This window comes from Stegodyphus dumicola, chromosome X2 (assembly GCF_044657685.1).
Source record: "Stegodyphus dumicola isolate Sdum_Otavi_A_Nest chromosome X2, ASM4465768v1".
Lineage (NCBI taxonomy): Eukaryota > Metazoa > Arthropoda > Arachnida > Araneae > Eresidae > Stegodyphus > Stegodyphus dumicola.
Window position 1 is genome coordinate 110465435 of NC_140781.1, and position 20225 is coordinate 110485659.

Sequence of the window (20225 nt, forward strand, 5' to 3'; positions counted from 1 at the left end):
TCATCTCGATGTACTCAGTCTTTGATGTGATTTAAATCAAATTCCTCGTCATTATAATTCACTTCCGATAGTGAAGAAAGTGACACAGAGGTTATTGAAAACAAAAAAATTTCGATTGACAAATTAGTCGGTATTCTCGACACAGCAATTATGGGACTTGAACAGCGGAACTTTGTAACTGAAGAAGAAATTATGTCTGTTTATAGAATTAAAGAGAAAGTATTATCACATAAAATGGAGCAACTTAAACAGCTTACATTAAAAGAAATGTTTAATAAAGTAAACAAATAAATATTAAGCTTTTTTTGTGTAAATTTTGATATCCTTTAGATCATAATTGTTCTTTATTTCATAAATTATAGTTTCATATTTTTAATTTTATAACTTCTGCATGCCATTTTACCAAATTTTAACTGATGATCTATAATCCGGAAAAATCAATAATCCGGAATCGCCGAAGTCCCGATGAGTCTGGATTAACGACTTTTGACTGTATTTCTTTTTTTTTTTTTGCTAATCAAGTGCTCATAAACAAGTTTTCTCTCTTGGGGATGTGAATTCTTTTACTAAATGACCCTAAATTTGGCAACTTTGGTGATTTTAAGATAAATTTCTATACAGAATTTTTAGTTCGAAGGTTTGTGAAATTTTTGATGAATTTTTAAAACATTATAACATTGATAAATTTAATTTTATTAATGATAATTATTAAAATTATATTTAAGAAATAACATTAAAAAGCATTTTTCCATGTCATATCATAAATTGCCAAAATGGGCATTATTTCCCATTTTGGTGACTTATTATTAAAATATTTTGAATCTGAAAAATGAACAAGATGATAAATCCTATAAAGCATAGTTTTCGAAAAATTTCCTAGCAAACGAAAACTATCAATAGTAATTGTTTTTAAATGTCTATAATTTTCAATGGTAAGAGTCTTCTGTGTAATTGACTCAAGTTTCAAAATGTATACAAGTTTTCTCTATAAAATTCATTTTATACTTTTTCTCTTTTTTTTTCTTTTTTTAAATAATTCTGGCTTATTGCTATTACAAAACTGGAAGGGATAATTTTTCTTTCGGATTGTAAACTTTGCACCTCGGAAAGCTTAGAATTTGAAGGTAAGATTCCTAGGATTCCAGAAAAAATGTGACAAAATTAAAAACATCTTCATGGTATTAACATGTAATGGATGTATTTAACAGGAAGTATGTGGTGAAGTTCATCATACTTTTTGAAAGAACAATGAGAACATAAATATTTGAATTTTCTACTTGATGCTTGAAGTCTTTCTCATAACATGTTTATCTTCCTTTTATTTTCTCTTCTTTTCACCAGACGCAAGCATGGAAAATATCAAAAATGCTTCTAATCTCGCATGAACAGGCAGAAAGGAATTTTCTATGAACAAATTGACATTTGATAATTTAAACAATTCATCTTATATGTCTCAATGCATCACATCCAGGGCAGGCACCAAGCATTTTTCCACCTGAGGAAGTTTTTGTGGGTCCTAATTTCTGCTAAAATTTTAAAATGGTTGCCGTCTCTAAATTCTGCCCATTGCCTGTCCTAAATTCTAAAAATTTTGTCATCCCTTGATTTTGTTATTTGGTGTTTTACTAAATTCTAAAAGTTCTGTCACATCGGCTCTTATACTGACCTTGACCATATATCATTTCATATTTGTTCTCAATATTCATATTACTAAAGAAATAAAATTAGCAGTTGTAAATAACTGACGTTTTTTAGAATAACTGAAATTTTTAATTAAATCCAAAAATTCTAAAATGAAGAGGGAATTTATTGAGAAAGAAATTGAATACATAAAGAGAAAGAAAATTATTCTTCAAAGGTATATTCTTGAGATATTGACAAGTTAGGAGGTGAAGCAGAAACGTGGGAACAACGGTTTCCTTACCAAAACAAATTTCTTGTTGTTGTAAAAGATACTTGAAGAGAAGGAAACAGATATAAATTAGCCAAAATATCTAGTAAGGTTTCAAATTAAAGACACATAAATATTTTGTTGTGTTTTGTTACAAAACATAATTTTTTACCTTTTAATGTATAATTATCCTAATATAGTTTAAGAATCACTGTCATAAATTAAATATGTTTTAATCTGTGTAATGTTCTTAGATTGTGATTTTAAAAGTGCTTTTTTAATAAATATTTTTAAAAAGTAAAATTTAATAGTAGCCATGTAAAATCCATGATGATTAAGTTATCTAACTACCTAATTTAATTATTTGTAACTAAATAGCTCACCCTTAAAGGTTATCTCTATATGTTAAAACAAATTATTGACTATAATTAATCCTTACTGTGGTTGCAAGATACAACACAAAAATGTAAAAAAAAAATCTAAAATTTATTCTTTATAGCTAGTGAGACTTAAAATAATGCAACACACCTTATCACTTCTAGTGCTTTAGCTGTTTATTGGAAACTTAAAGTATATTAACTGGGTTACAATTTCGGAAACTCTACAGGAAGCTAAGACACTAACTGCATCAGACAGATGGAGCATAATTAACTTTCATCACTTACCAATCATGCAAACATCAGGTGTTCAGGTTTTTTTCAGATCGCTAAGTTCCTCCATAGGCAAGCAGCAGCATTGGCAACAGCCAAACTTCTGTTACAACTCATGCTGATTATGATTTTATTTCTCATTCCAACCAATGCCGTTTGACATAAAATCTATCTGCTATTCACTAAGCCTAGTTTCCCTTAAAAAGGCATCTCTCTCCTTAGGCAACCAGTAGTTGAGTGTTTTACCATAATCAAATAAACCAAAGCAAAACTGCATATTTTTGCAATGTAAGGATTAGTTTCGTGTATCGCGTAATAAGTTAAGACAGAAGATGAGATTTTTGTGTAACTGTTGACTGAATTCAATTTTAATACTTGATATAGCTTTTTAATCCTAATTAATGCTGTAATGTTTTTAAATCATAAACATTTTTAATTAAAACAATTACTTTTATATAACTTTTTGAAAATTTGTGATATCATTTCTAACAAAATATAGTTTTTTTAGGTATTATTTTAATGTTGTGGAGAATATGTTTATTTATGTAGGATTTTAATGTTTGTTGTCATAAATGTTTGATGATATAACTGCTTGAACACAGATAATAACTGGTTATAAAAATAGTTTTCTGAAACTATTAATGATGCATTTTATTTATTTTTATTTAGCAGGATTTCTTCCATTTTGTATAGTTATTAGAAAGAAAAAATTCTTCATTTTCTTCCTTTTTTTACATACATGAAGTAATTATAATATTAAGTATCGAGTAAAATCTTGTGTGGGTTGAATATTTCATGTATAAAATAATTTCAATTTTAGAAAGCTCAGGAGAACCAGAATGTGAAAAAGGAACTTCAGCAGCATGTTGGACAGTTATTGAAGGATGGTGCACAAGTGAAAGAAGTACGACTTGATTTAAATTATTAAAATATTATCCTGATTAGAATTCATGATAGAGCAGGTTATGTCTGTACACATTTTCTTTTTAATAAATTGATTAAAAAAGGAAAATACTAAATTAATGAAAAATATTATATCGAATACTTCAGGTTATATTACCACATGTATTTATTGCAATAAAATTATGAAACAGGCAGATATTATTCATGGAACATTTTGGGTCAGAAAAACTGTCTTTATATAAACTTTTATTGCTAAAGTGAAACTCTGGAACAATTTTTAAAGCATTATATATTTGATTTGATAAATTTGTAATAGCAAGTTATTTTCTAAGAATGTTAATTGCTAAGAATCTAATAAATTATATTATGAATTGAATTTCCATATTGTGATATTTTGAATGTACATCATTGACAAGCAAAGTCAGTGCAGATATTTTAAGATTAATTTTATTGTATTCTAGATAATTCCTGTTGTTAGAGAACAGATGAAAAAATACTCCTTACCTGAACCAGAAGTTGCTGTTTTAGTAAGTGCACATTAAAATTAAGAATCCTGAAATATTGAAGCTGTGATTGTAATAATTTCTTTAAATGCATTATATAATTATAAAACTTTTTAAAGTATTTTTGAATGCTGAAAGTTTTATTATTTTTGAATGCTGAAAAAACTAACATTGTGCGTGACTTTCAAAATGTATGTTATTGTAGTTAATCATGACAAAAAGCTACATATTCCTTGACAAGCTATAAATATAAGGCCATGGAAACAATTTTTGAAGTGCTTATTTGACCCTGCATAATTTGTTTTCAAAACTTTTATGACGCTAACAGAGTACATAGTTTGACATTCAGAATTGTCAGAGCTTCAGCGATTCTATATTTCAGAAATTTTGGGAATTTTGATGATTAGTTTAAATATAATAAGGTGACATAGAAACATTGCAGAGTTGGGGCTTTGCTTATTGTTTATGCCAGGTAGGAGAATGCTAAGCTTTCAGCGGGACCAACTGGACTGATGACAAAAATTTTAGAATTTTAGAGGATCACCAAAGCAGTGAAACTTAGGGACTGCAAAACTTTAGAATTTAGAGAGGAACTGGGAGCAGAATTTAGGACACACTGAGATTGCTCTGGGTGACAAAATTCATAACACTGTTCTTGCCCCCCTCCAATAACCACTAAAGGGCCAAGAATGTGATCTTGGCTAATATAAATACAATGTCGGTTATTATATTGTTATTGACTCAACATCTTAGCTAGAAGGTATTCGAAAGTGACATACAGAAATCTTACTCTGGAGGAAGATACCATTTACGGCACTCCTGCCTACTCCTGCTTTGTTTAGTGTTATATTCTGTATTTCTAGATTTAATAAAGGGGATTTTTGTATTGTTTGATTTTATTTTTATTTATTTATTTATTCATTCGTGTTCCAGAGATCTGTATACAGTGCAAAGTCCAAGATCCGAACGTCAAATATCTGGAATGATCTAATATCCAGACTTTAAAAGCCACTAATAACTTTTTTTTTTTGTGCGTGTGTATATGCTTTACGCATGTATGTTTGATTATCCCCCCCATTATAAAACATGTAGAAAGTCCCAATTCTTAATTTCACTTTGGCTCTAAATGAAATACCTTGTTATTTAAGAAGCAATCATTTTAGCATAAATTTGACTCGATAGCTGCGTATCTGCTTGGCATACATCTCAAACTGAAACATTTTACATAGAAACATCGTTGATTTTACACCTACTAATTTTTTATATCCCTAATGCCAACCTGGCAAATCATTACTTATTATATTTTGCTTTTATCACCGCATGTTTATCAAACACCTGACAACTCATATAATGACTCATGCAATGGTGCTTAAACAATTTTTTTTATATTAGTAATTGAATACCAGAGTATGGGTAAATTTTTCTGTTGACATTATGGTTGACGATGATTACAGATTTAAGTTAAATGATCTAAGAAATGTTGAGGAAAAATTTAACAAAAAATTTCTTTCCACATGCTAAAAACAGATTTTTGTTAATGATACTCATAGGCCAAAATATTGCATTTAGTTTTATTTGAATTAAGACTAACTGATTTGTTATTTACATAAACCCAGAACTGGCGCCAGAGATCGTATCGTCATAACAGGTGGCAGAATTTAGGGAAGACGAAATTTTTGGAATATAGAGAACCATCGAGCAACAAAATTGTAGGTTGACAAAAGTGTTAGAATTTAGAGAATGCAGTGGGACCCAAAATTTAGAAGTGGCGAAAATTTAGAACTTACGGATGCACTTGGTAGCATAATTTAAAACTTACCACCCGATGCACACAGAGAGTGCATCGGGTGGTAAGATATCTAGCGGTGCCCCTCAATAAGCCTTAAGTATGTTTTGGAATTTATTTATTCAACACTCAGATAAGCCTTAAGCATGTGCAAGAAATAGACGTAAGTATAATAAATAACTAAGCTAATGCAATTCAGGCTTAATTGTCTCAGTGCACGATAGAAGCAAGACAAAATTTAGCAGAACAACTTGTCTTTCATGGCCAATCTCATAATAAATAGCCAATATAGTATGCTATTTAACTAGACTATAATTATACTTTACAGATTCCGAGGAATTTCAGTTAATGTAGCAGACTGCACTGTTCCTTAACTTTCTGATTTGATCCAGCTTATTATTTTTTGCAGGCTGTTATTATTACGGCAATTTTACGAAAATTAAAGTTTGAACTTTCAATTATGTCAAAAAGAATTTCGAATTCTGGAGCTGCAACAGAATCTACAAAGCAAAAGCATGTTTCAGTGGCCATTAAACAAAAAGTGGAATTGCTGCAAAAAAATAATAAAGGTATATCCATTTCAAAATTATGCGAGGAGTATGGCATTAGAAAGTCAACTGTATATGACATAAGAAAACATTATTCCCACCCACTGTATATTTTACTGTGTGTTACAACGTGTTTGTTAGATATGTCCATCTTAAGAATTTCACAAAAGTTCATTCCATCAATGGCGGTGTATATTTCTTAATGCCAATGCATGCTTCTGTGAATGTGTTTGAAAAAGGCCAGGCCTCTTGCTGATGCATGCTTTTTGCCTTGGCGATTTTTGCAGTGATTTTTATATTAGAGGGCCTCTGCAAGTCTTTGTAGACTTTGTTGCAAATTATCACTTTCAAGAATCTTCTGTATATTTCTTGTGCAGAAGATTTTTGATAGTAGTGAACAAGTTGAAGCAAAATGTTTACTATCCTGTAACACCAGTATTTCAAATGGTAATTATTTGAACTGCCTATAGCAATGTCTCAGTCACAAGCTCTCCCTTTTGGCACAGATGGCTGGCATTTATCACTACATTTTCTTGTGTAAAATCTTCAATTCATGTATTTATTTTGTATTCCTAATTGAATTTAGTGTTTGTTAGGTTATATATTGGTTTTCCTTGTCCTATTCAAAACAGATAAAACCAAAATCAATTTATAAATGAATGTACCCAAAATTGCATCTTTCTTCTTTCCCCCCTTTTTTTAAATAAAAAAAAGGAAAAATTTCTTTAAAATATCTTTTTAACTTTCTGAAGAAAGTAGTTTGCACAAATGCTTTCATATTTTATTGCATCTTGTATGCAGTGCTTATCAGGAGCCCAAGCTCAGTACCAATTAATTATCAAAAACAAGTGATGAATTTGTCCTGAATTAATGCTATAAGACAAGTGAAAAAAAACTTTATCAGAGTGCAGTTTGTTTAAAAGCTGAAATACAGTCATAATAGCTAATATGAAAGTTTAAAAAACTGTGTGTTGCTCACATTTAAACTTAATACATAACAAAGTCAGAGATCTGGAATCACTGGGACTTTAGCTTTTCTGGATTTCGAAAATTTCCCATTTCATATCATTGGTTTGAATGTAGTAAGATGACATGTAGGCGTGGCAACATTCAGGCTTCATGTATTGCTTTAGTCAGATAGAAAAGTGCCAGCCCTATAGAGGGCTGGCACCAGATCCTGTGCAGCCGGTGTCGCTGCACTGGATGACAGAGCAAAATTTTTAGAGTTTAAGGGTGTACAATGCAGCAGAATTAAGGATCCGCAGAGATTGGCCCTTGAGGAAAAATGTGCAGCACTGGCTCTGCCTCCCCATTCACAATTGCTCAAGGACTGAAAGTGTGATCTTGGCCAAAATCAATACAGCATCAGTTGGTGCATTGCTATTGGCCTCGGTGTGACCTCCTAGCCAGCAGGTGTTTGAAAATGATGTGCAAGAATCTCAGTCCCAAGAAAAATCACATTTATAGCATACCTACTTCTTTTTGTTACTATATTTTCCATTCTCAGACTTTTTCAAAGAGAGGATTTTTTATTTTTGGCTGGTGTCCCAGAGTTCCATATGTTGGATCATTTCAGATATTGGATGTCTGGATTTTAGGCTTTGAACTGTACCATTGCATCTAATAGTAGGCATTGATTTCTTTTGTATTTGATCATTAAGTTATGAACATAAATGAATGAATGAAATCAGTGCTACCACATGTAGCATTCCCAAATCACAACATACTACTGAAGATATTTTCGTAATGCAAATGAGAAAAATGTGTCACCTACAATAAGGGGGAAGGAAAGAAATTGTGTAAACAGCCTTGAAGTGTGCTTTGTTATTTTCTCACCAGTGTAATAAGAATAAAAAAAAAATTCTGAGGCTAAACTTTCATGCTGTACTACATCCTCCAATGGATGATATAAGATAAAGTGATTGATTTAGTGATTGAGTTAGATTTTAGTGTTGTAAGGTTCACCTTCTCCAGGAATTTGTGAGATAAAATTTTTAGGGTAACTTATATTTTGTACTAATTAATGCAAATATTATCATTGTGTGCGTGGGGTCTCTACCAGAAGATAATCTTTCTCCTTCTTTTGAAGTGGAGGAGAAAGATTATCTTTAGAGAGATAGGAGAGTTCTACCTCTGGCTAAGCTGATAAGGCTGCTAAACACTGGTAGTTTGACCTGCATTTCAATTCTAGCAAATGGGTTTATTGTATGAGAGATTGTGTGGTTTTCCCCATGTGGAACATGAAGATGAACCAGTTTTTTTTTTTTTTTTTTCAGAAATCCTCCACAAAGACATTCCTTCACTTAGGTAGATAGTCCTGGAGTGCCTTACCATAATCTAAATGATTGCAGTCTTATTTCGTATTTTAGCAGAATGTGAAAATACTGGTATCGTTTACAGAAACCCATACCTCAAAATTGTATCCTCTATGAAAAGGTGGACTTTACAACATAGGTTATGTTTTAAAATTTTGTTCCCTTCATTTGTTAAAATTATTCTTTTTACAAATTGTCAAAATGTTCAACCAGTGATGAGCTGGCTAATTTTGAAATACATTTTTCATGAGGAGAAATGTTTCAGTCAAATATTGCGCCTTTAATTTGTTTACTTTCATATTTTAATGATGATGTGGAATTTTGCTGATCTCCTTGTTTCATGTAGTTTTAAGTGTTAGATATTTACGTTTTGAATATTGTAACACTATCTTTGTAATATCCCATATTGCATCTTCTTGTTGAAGATGAAAAGTAATTACATATGTTTTAATAAAACAGTTTCATTGCTCCCAGACAAGTTTCTAAATTGTCACTTAAATTGAAGTGATGCAAACTAGGGTATGGCTTATGATGTGCAGAGTGTTTGCTTTTTCAGCCTAAAGTTTAAATCTGTCTAGAAAGCTTTCATGTAACAGCACTGCCATAATTTTGCCTCTGCACATTTTAATGTTCAGTAATATTTATAACATTTTTAATGCTACCACTTCTTAATATAAGGAATTATATTGTGTAATAGGTCCTAATTTTTGTAATAACAAAATTTGTGGTGATGTACCTAAAATGTAACAACTGTTGATCATTGACTGTATCAAGTACTGAATCAAGTATTCTTGTAAAATAAGCTTATTTCTGTAATTCGTTATGTTAATGCATCTCTTATTTGTAATTAACATCATTAATTCATCACAAGTGTGATAAGAATGATAATTTGACTTTTCGTAACCACAGCTGATTTTTTCTTTAATTCAATGCAAAAAAGTCGTCATGCATACAAATAATGTAAATATTATTAGTTTCCACAAACATCAGAAAAAAATTATTGCCTTTAAAATTAACCTTAGTTTACTCACGGGGAAAGTTCCTCACGATAGTCAGCAGAAAATTTTCAAGTGTGATCAAGTATATGAATGAAACAACAGATCTAAAATGTGTCATTTCACAATCTTATGCAGTCCCTAAAATGGAGGGCATAAAGTGACTTGCATGCCCATAATATTTGTGGCCACAGACTGGCAAATATAATGTATCTGTAAGCTGCAAAGTCTGTGCAATAGGGTGGAGTGGAAAAGGCAATTATTTTCTAATTTTATTATTTCCTGACCCAACAAATGGTTCTGTTCAATGAAGTTAAAAACAGTAAAAAATCTGCAACTTAACTTAATCGCTTATCGTTTTCAGGTTCCATATGAGGCAAATAATAATAATAATAATAATAATAATAATAATAATAATAAAAAAAAAAAAATCAATGTTAATGAAAACATCAAGCTATTTTTAGCAATATTTAGCCCAAAGGGCATTAGCCCAGAAGGCCTATTAATTTCTTTTTGGCAACTTGCATTGAAAACTTCAGATGTCCGTTTCACTTTTTAAATTGTTGCTACCAAATATTATCGGTCCGTGTTATATTAACAGAAATTAAATAATAAAGAAACTGCATAAATGTATCTATGTTTCTCACATTTTGATGAAACAACGGTACCTAGAGTCATCAAATTTTGTATAATGTAATCCTTCACCAAATGTGGGCACCTGGAAGCCCTGATTTGGAATTTGGATTTTTTTTTTATCGATTTCATATTTTATAACACTTTAATGAATTTTTGATTAACAAACCTAGCAATTTCAAAGTGAGCTATAGCAACACTGGAAAAAAAACTTTCTTATCTACAGCATGCGAGACTGTATATCGGAAATTCTAAAGCCATGCTCATTTTAAAATTATCTTGTGATATTGCTGTTGAATTGAATTTTATGGTTTAAGTGCGAAGAATATGATTTTTAATGTATAAAGGTAACACACAAAATGTTAAAAAAACGCCCCTTTGGGCGTAATGTAAAATCTGAAAGCCTTCAGATTTTTTTTTTACAACAATTTTGTTTTCTGACCCAACATATGGTTGTAATTGGTAAAAAAAAGTGCCATTAAAAAGTTTCAGCTTAATCACTTGTCTTCAGCTTCCACAAGAGAACCAAAGAAAAATCATCACGGTGTCAAACTTCGTAAGTTCATTCAGGGGCTTTTATGTGTGAATGCATCTCTGCCTTCTGCACCAAATGTTGGCAATGATGCTTCTGTCATCAATCTCATATGCCTCTCTTCTACTGATTTCTTCTACTTGATTCTTCTACTTGATTCTTCTACTTGAGAACAGCAAGGGAGGTTTCCTATTTTAAACTAAGAAAAATAAATATAAAAACTAAAAATTTTAAACTGATTTTAAACAATAGCTACCACTTTTATTTTATAGAAATGAATACTTATATAGTAGTTGGAGAAAAATGCAAAAATTGTAATTTTTGTTCACAAGTGTTGATCTTCAGTTGTTACTTCAATTCCATGGACAATATCCAGGAAAGTCTAGCCTCTAATCAATCTTAGTCTTTGTCGCTGAGGTTCAAGGTAGCCAATGGTTCCAAGGGATTGACCCAGTGAATCATCTGAAAATAATCCTGGTTTGAAATTCAATTTTGGAAACAAAAATTATCACGTTTCCCCTTTCCAGTCAATTTTTCTTGCATTCATTATTATTCTTAGGCCAAGTTCATGAATATATGCTTGTTCATCTTACAGCATCACCAGCAGGATATTTTCAGAGGGAGCAAAATAGCAGTTCCTCTGAATAATTTAGTGAAAGGTTGCCTTAAAATTTTCTGGCAGGAATGAACTTTTATCAACCATTTCATGAATATGACATGCTCCATGTGTTGCTCTTGGAATTTTCTTTATTTCAAACCAAGATGACACGTAAAATTTTATAACATATTTGGTTAGAAACTTCAAGCCATCTGTTGGTTCAGCAGCTGATACGTAAAGGTGAACAATTCTGTTGCCTGTAGTGAACCATCTTCCCCAGCTTCCTATTTGCTAAGGTCTGAAAGGCACTCCCTCAAGTATACTGCCTTAGAAATATCAATGAGGTATTTTTGGTCAGTACTGAGGTCTTTTTTGCCAATTTCAACTGGAATAAAGACATAACCTGCCACGGGAAGGGTTTCACTTGTTTTCATGGATTTTCCTATTGTTCCAGAAAACTGTTGTGTCCCATATGTATATCCATCAATCTTCTGGAAAAGATGAAGAGCATTTGTGTACAACAAGCATACAAATCAATGTATTTTATAGCTAACAAAGAAAGATCTCGGGCCATCTGATTATGCAATTTTTTCCCCCACTGCTGATGCTTGTTCCATCGTATCCAACAGCAACTAGTTTGGAAAGTTCAATCCCTTTCTGGGTAACAATGTTTATGATGCTTTGTGTAGTATCAGCACTGGACCTAGAATCTGGAGTTACATGTCCTATATAAGCAGAATCAGGTTCTGAGAAGAGAACCCTATGCTTTTCCTCTGCTGTAATCCTGCAAAAAGAATTTCCTTCTTCTCATACACTATAATTTTGTCCTTCCTTCCATCAGAGTAGATGCTACACAAATACTGTATTATTTGTGTAGCTGTTGACTGAAGCTGGGACCGTACCTTATGACACTCTCTCCGCAGTTTACTCCTGTCAATAACCTTTAGTTGTATATTATCTTTAAATACAATTTCCAAAAGAACTTACCTCAGGTATTTTAACCGAAGTATGGAGCTTTTCTTTCAAATTCTTGAAATGTCACAGGAAATAATTTCAATAATATCTTTTACTGATGGGTCTTTATTGTTTCCTTTTCATAATAGCTTCTTTCTGACTCAAAGGAAATGCTCCATTACATCAGCACATGTGGGTAATAATGTCTCTTTAAGTTGTACTGAAGTTCCAAAAACATTACAAAAAGACCCACTTCTAGTTGATGTCATCTTAATATAACATAAACAATGATTGATAAAGTAGGATTGACAAAACACACCGAACAACCAACTATTAACAATAAAAAGTCATTGAAAGATCATGGAAGTCACGTGATTGTTTACCTCAAGCTAAGAACCATTAGTTACATTCAGTTAGTGTTCAGTATTTTTCTGGAAGTGGTACATGTTCTTATTTAATACCTTTAAATACTCAGAATTTTCATATGTAACATGTACTCTCAATATATTCTAAAGAAATTCATAGTTTACTGAAGTTTGTCATGTTCCTGTACAAGATGCATTATTTATATATAAAAAATACATACAACTATATAAATTTAAATTAGCTGCCATTATTTTCCTATGCATTATACATAGTAGTTATTATGGTGACTGTAGAATATAATAGGAAATTATCTATGATTTTTTTAGATTAATATTGTAGAAGATTGAAATAAAGTTTGTTACTAAACTTTGATAAGTGAAATTGAATACTGAAACACTGGAAACTAAAATAATTATTAACATCTTTTCAGAAAAACTAATTTTTCATTTTTCTGGTTTTTTTCAGGTTTAGTTTATCAAAATTTGATTGTACATGTAATGTAGATATCTGAAGTTTTTATTTTAGTGTTTCTTGGCCACTAAAAATTTCATTTTTGAACAGTTATGGACATCTTTAATGACTATGATGGAATGGAACAAAAAAGAAGAGATGGTACCTGAACAAGCTGTGAAACATTTGCGGCAGTACACTTCATTGTTATCAGCTTTCACTCGTAATGCTAAAGCAGAACTTGCTCTTCTTGTTAGAGTGCAAGAATATTGTTATGATAATATGAACTTCATGAAAGTGTTTGAGAAATTTGTTGTCCTGTTTTATAAAAGTTAGTTGACTTTATTATTTATTTTAATATCATTAAGCTCATAAAAATTTTAGGTATAGTGAATGCTAAAATTTTAACAAAATTTACATTACTTTTTAAATTTTCCATTACAAAATTTGTATTTAAAATAGTTTTTTCCAAAATAATTTTTTGAAGAAATGTTTCATAATTTTTCAGAAATTTGTATGAAGTGAATAATGAGACAATACCTATTTTAGATTATAATAGCAATGCTATAGATAGAGCTCCCATATCATGATTTGTGAAAATCTTGAAATGAGATTTCTACTTTTGTTGTGTACTTTTTCTTTTTGTATCTTTAAATTAAATATTTATATATGTGTATATATAGTAATTAAATATTTATATATGTGTATATATAGTAATCCTAAGCCAAAGAATATTTAATGCTGTGGAAAATACTGCACAATTAAGAGAAAATATATAGATTTAATATCAATCAAAGCTAGTAAACTGTCCACCAGAAAGACATAAATTAAAAATAATTTTTGACACTATACTTTTCATTAGGACCACATGAGCTACCTGTGACTGGTTGTATTCTTGTTCAGACTGCATCAGTCACCAGTAGCTGAGAGTATACTTTTGGTTCAAGCCCTATTATTCACTGTGTAAAGTAGAGTTTGTAGTTTCTTATGAATTGCATTAAGCTTTTATGCCAGTATACACTCTTAGACCAAAAAAAAAAAAAAAAAAACAAACACCAAGAAGGTGTTATCCAATTGGGATGAAAATCTGTAGAAATGATGTACATGTACAGAAAAACAAACGATTATAGTTTGAGAAAAAATTGGATGATTTATTGAAGTGATAGTGCTTCACAAAATGAAAAGTCAGTAATACGTTTGTTTACCTCTGGCGCTTATGCAAGCAGTTATTCAGCTTGGCATCAATTGATAGAGGTTGTGGATGTTGTCTTGAGGGATATCGTGCCAAATTCTGTCCAATTGGTGTGTTAGATCGTCAACATCCCGAGCTGGTTGGAGAGCCCTGCCCATAATGCTCCAAATGTGCTCAATAGGAGAGAGATCCGGCGACCTTGCTGGCCAAAGCAATGTTCAGCAAGCAGTAAGGCAAGCAGTAGAAACAAGTACAGTGTGGTGGCGGGCATTATTTTGCTGAAATGTAAGCCCAGGAGGGCGTGACATAAAGGGCAACACAACGGACAACCTTAGAACTTCGTCGACGTACCGCTGTGCTGTAAGGTTGCAACAGATGGCAACTAAAAGGATCCTATTATGAAATGAAATGGCACTCCAGACCATCACTCCTGGTTGTCGGCCTGTCTGCCGGAAGACGGTCAGGTTGGTATCACACCGCTGCCCAGGGCATCTCCAGACTCGCCTTCGCTGGTCATCAGGGCTCAGTTCAAAGCGGGACTCATCACTGAAGACTATTCTACTCTAGTCAGTGACATTTGAGTGTGAATGAGCCCAACACCACTGCAAATGGGCTTGACGGTGTACAGAGGTCAATAGTAGTCGGCGCAAGGGGCGACGTAACCTCAGCCCCCTTTCTGTGAGCCGTTTATGAATGGTCCTTGCAGTCACTGAAGCACTAGTTGCACATACAATCGATGATAATGATGCATCTGGGGCTGTGAGTGCCACTCTGACAATTGCTCGGTCTTCACGTTCTGTCGTTTCTCTATGCCTAACGCTTCCTTCTTGACGCTGTGTGCGGCCATGGTTCACCCATTCCTGCCAACATTGTTTAATAGTGGCATCACTCCTGCTCAAATGTCGAGCTATTCGCCAATAAGACCAACCGCCTTCTTTGAGGCCAACTACACGACCTCTCTCAAATTCTGACATCTGCGCTTAGCGTTCGCGCACCTGTATGAGAGGCATAGTTACTGTCTACCAGAGTACACGGAATGAAATTCGTGAAGAATTTATGACCTGGAATCGTAATTTCTCCTCTTAAATATCCTGCCAGTTGAGCAGATCAGATGCGCTGTAGCGACAACCGTTCATTCATTGGCAGCCAAAATGTAAAATTTTGCATTTTCCATCGAAACCTGTATGCATATCAATTTGCGTTCAATTTGCTTTATATCTTCTCGGTTGCGTCGATTTTTTTTTTCTAAGAGTGTATATTCTTGTGTTTTGCTATGCTTGTAGGTAATGGCATTATTCAATTCAGTTTCAATTAGTGAGACATACAAATTTTCTCAGATAATGCTGAAATTATTCCTGGTTTTCTCTATTTTGGTGATTACAAATTTTTGTTTCAAATCTTGTATGAGGATTGAGAAAAATCTATGGTAAATTGTTGTTAAATTCAATTCATCGAAATCTTTGCTTCATTTCTGCAAGCACTTTAACTTTCCAATCCATAAAGGCATAATTTAATGCAACTAACACGACTTTTTCCTGACATGCTTGGCATTCTCTGAATTGACGAATGGAAAATGTACCTGCATTGTACTTTATTTAATAACTACATTGATTTAAATGATAAGATCTTTCAGCGAATTAGAGGAATCCCAATGGAACAAACAGTTCTGCACTGATCTTTTATCTATTTCTTTGTGCTAACGAATATAAATTCCAACTAGGTTTGAATAATAATGTATTAAAGTTATCTGCAGATACTTTTAGATACATTGATCATGCTATAACTTTTGACAATGATTCTGGTATAGAGCAATTCAAAATTTGCCGAGCTAGTTTAACACTTCATAGAGCTAATATAACTCAGGGTATTATTGAATACCTTTAACTGCAAATTCTTAAACATAGCAAAATTAAATTATATGATAAAAGGAGAGATTTCAAATTTGAGACTATCAAACTGACTAATTGGAACTCTAATATTTCTAAAAAAGTAATGTTTAGCACTTTTATAGCCAAATCATTAGGCTAAAAAATATATGTAATGAAATAGAAGATTTAAAAGGAGAAATAATAAAGTTAATGAATGTACAAGTAGATAACAAGGTCCCAGCACAATTTATTTATTTTCTACATTAAAATAGGCAGGCATTAACTTTTCTATTTAATTTATTGACTCTTTATGACATGATAGCATTACCTTAAACCTTAGCTTGGAGGGTAATGGTGGATAAGGGAGAGCTAATGGATTAGTTTTTATGGAAATATGTATATTTCTATTTAATGTATACTGGCTTCTTTCCTTTTATTATTGAGGGGCCAGCTCTTTTCTTTCTCACTAATAGCTCGAATTGAGTGAAGATTTTTAATTTTCCCCTATTTTCCTTACATTTGGCTAGTATTTTGTTAGTTTTAATTTAACTTTGGTTTAACTTCAATTTTATTTTAATCAATTTTTTGTAATTTTTAATTCCATCTATTTTTAAAATGTGTAAACATTAACTTTCTATTTCATTTGCATTATTTGCATTTACCATCAACCTACTCTATAAATTTCCCTTTTTACAAAATTTACATTTTCCTTCACTTTTTTGCACAGAACTTACATTTTTACAATAACAGTTAGCAGCTACATTTTTACAATACGTAACACAGTTTGCAACTTCACACTACTGAACGTTACATAGTCTCAGTGCCCTCTGATTTCACAGTTAGCATCCACAAAATTCCCTACTTTTTAAACTAGAATGATGTCATTACACTATAAGTTAAACCAAAACTAAGTATTTACTTGCCTTTTTATATTTTTAGATTGTATTTATTTTATATAATATTTCATTTTTCTTGCAATTTTTATTATGTTTAGAATTGTGTTTTAGTTTATTTTGGTTTGCATGCATAATTTGTGTCAGGGATATATATGTTTGGGATTATAAGTTACTTTGGTTATGTACTTTTAATTTATAATAATTTTCTCCTGTAGTGGTTCTGTTTTCTAAATTTCTCGAAATTTCCTTATATATTAAATTTCTCATTTTACATGTTGCTACTTTTGCTTTTGTGTATTTCTTAACCTATACCTATATAGATAATGAAACATGAATTGGGTTATTAAAGAGTTAGGTTTGGGGGCAAGTTCCCCTTGAAAAGATCTGTCTCCTCTCTGCTCAACAAGTATTGACTTTATGCAAATTAAAATTTATTAAAAAAACTTAAAATTTTATAGATAAAAAATTTTAGGATTGTATTATTTTTTTCTTATATTTACACGCTTGAACTTTATTTACCTATGTTTTGGAATTTAATGACATTGCAAATTAGTTTGCAGCCATAATCAGTTTATTTTGTTTGCAATTTACATAATTTAAAATTTTAATTTCCTTTATATGAATGAGAATATATTATATTTATTAAATTTTCATAAGGCATTTAGCCTGAAATACCCATCAATAAACAAACTTATTAATGGGCTTTTATGGCTTATTCGAATGGAAATTGTGTGGCAGTCATTTGAACCCACTTAGACATATTGTAGATATTGTTTCCCAGAGCATTAACATTTTCTTTACATACCCTTTGCAAAATAGTGAATGCTTCTTTCAGTGCATACTTCGAAAACGTTAAGCAGGTTTTCATACTGTACACCTCTGGGGAATCATCAGAGGGAGTGATTACTGTCAGCTGTGAAAGCTGTCTATCATGCCAGTCCTTTGCCCTTTATCAGAATATACAAAAGTATTTTTTTAGCTTTTCTAGAATTAATCTAAGGAACATTTTATGACTGCCAGATGCCATTTAAGGGATTATCTGAAATAGCTGGGAAGTGCTACTTCATAAATAGTGGAAAGTATTCGAAAGTGATATCTGATGTAAATTTTTTAACAGTAAATGTTAACTATATTGTAATATTAACAATAACTTATTGTAATACTAACAGTAATTGTTAACTAGTATTTTTAACAGGCATTATGTTAATCAAATTAAAGTTTGAAAAAAATTGTGAATTAATACATTAAAAGGAAGAGAATTTTAAATATTCATAAGTATTTTTACTAATAGACTTCCATTTATATTCCATTTATATACCATATATATATCCATATTTATGAACAATATGCATACGGTCATATTATCAAAATGATTTGTTACAATCTTTACATGATACACATACCTTTTATGTAAGTTTTCTTGTGTGTGATAGAAGGAATTTTCTCTTATTGAGAATGAATATGATTTTCTAGATTTTAAATTCTGAAATTCATTGTAGATATTCTTAAATTTTGTAATCCTGAATTTTACCAAAACATAATTATCTTGAAATTTGTTTGACATACCTGTACTTTATAAAAAAGCATAAACATATTTATACTCTATAAAATAATTTGTTGAAATTTTACATGGTGTTTGGGTAGGGTACATGGTTTTTGGGTATGTAAATATGAGCACATATTGTATGAAATGTTGTCAAAGCTTGCATTACTTCACAAAATGCAAATAATTGAATACTCTGTTTTTTGAGCCATCGTAAAGGAAAGAGTATTTTATTCTCCTTAAAAGTTTTAAAGAACCAAGCATCACATTTTATCATTGATTTGTATACTACTTGATTAGTGGAATATCCCTGAAAAACTTTTAGTGAATTCTACTTGATGTTCTTATTATTTTAAGCAAAATATTTAGAAATAAACAGATATTCAGTCTTAGATGAAATAAGCAAAATTATGCTTGTCGTAAGAAAAACCATTTGACAATGCATATTCTGACACTTAATATACAAAACCTAGTGTACTCTGCAGATGTGTTTTCACTAATTTTTATAATTTGTAAATATTTTGTCTTGGATTGCTGAAAATATTCAACTCTTGGAATTGATAAAAAATGAAAAGAAGTATTTAAGTATCTCCTTTTATTTTAAAATTTTATTTCCTGGATTATTATTTCACTTTTGGGAGGTTGAATTTTATGTACCTAACTATTTAAAAGTGAAATTTGAGAAGTATCAAAACAGAATTTTTAAAATCAATATGCACAGATTATGTGACAAATTTTCCATATTACTAGCAAACTTATTTTTAATTGATATTAATTGTATATTTTGAACAATTAATTCATACTCAATATTAAGAATAGTTTCTTGCATATTTTCTTTAATGCAAATAACATGTCTTTAAGTAATCCATTACCCCCCCCCCCTCCCAAGCATTTCTCTCATTTTAACAAACTGTTATTCAAATTCAAGAAAAAGATTTAGTCAACCCTTTGTGCAGTGAATTGATGCTAGAAATAACCACATTCAGTAGTATCCTATTCACATGAGGATATGCAAGTTCCGAATAGCTTTGAAGAAGCTCAAAGAATGCCATTTGCTAAATATTTGAGTAAATTCATAACAAGAAAGGCATTTTGTAATTATATGGTTTGTTTCTAAAACAGCGCAAGGCTAAACATATCTTAAAACAGCTGGTTGTAGATCTGTGATTCGAGTTTAAAAAGTAAATCAAAAGTTTGGCATCCAGATTACAACAGGTTTGATCACAAGTATTTATAATAAACATATGCGAAATTAAAAATTTTATACAAAGCTTGTGTGAGGAATGTGTCATTGAATCCATCATTGCTTATCCTTCTAATGAGTTATTTAGAGAAATAAGTCAAACACACGTAAAATTGGGCTAAAAATATTATCAGAATTGTGTGAAGTTAAAGTATTTTTGACCTGCAATACAAGCATTACGTTTAGCAGCCTTTTAGTGCTTAATTATACTATATAGAATTTTATTTAACTTTCCTGAAGACTGGAATTTAAAATCTCTGACTGCCATAAAAGCTATCAATCTGTACTCAAATTTGCATTTAAAAGCTTAAATGTAACCTCTGTCTAGTTAATACTTAACTGTGTAACATTTCTAATCA

At 31.2% G+C, this 20225-nt stretch overlaps 1 protein-coding gene across 1 annotated transcript in view; it reads left to right on the forward strand.

The window, feature by feature from the left end:
* LOC118197030 (eIF5-mimic protein 2-like) overlaps window positions 1-20225 on the forward strand; it is a 121495-nt gene that overhangs the window by 82790 nt on the left and 18480 nt on the right. Inside the window, exons 9-11 of the mRNA XM_035368498.2 lie at window positions 3362-3445; window positions 3906-3971; window positions 13236-13455. Coding sequence (XP_035224389.1) covers window positions 3362-3445; window positions 3906-3971; window positions 13236-13455 — 370 coding nt within the window. The remainder of the gene's footprint in view (window positions 1-3361; window positions 3446-3905; window positions 3972-13235; window positions 13456-20225) is intronic.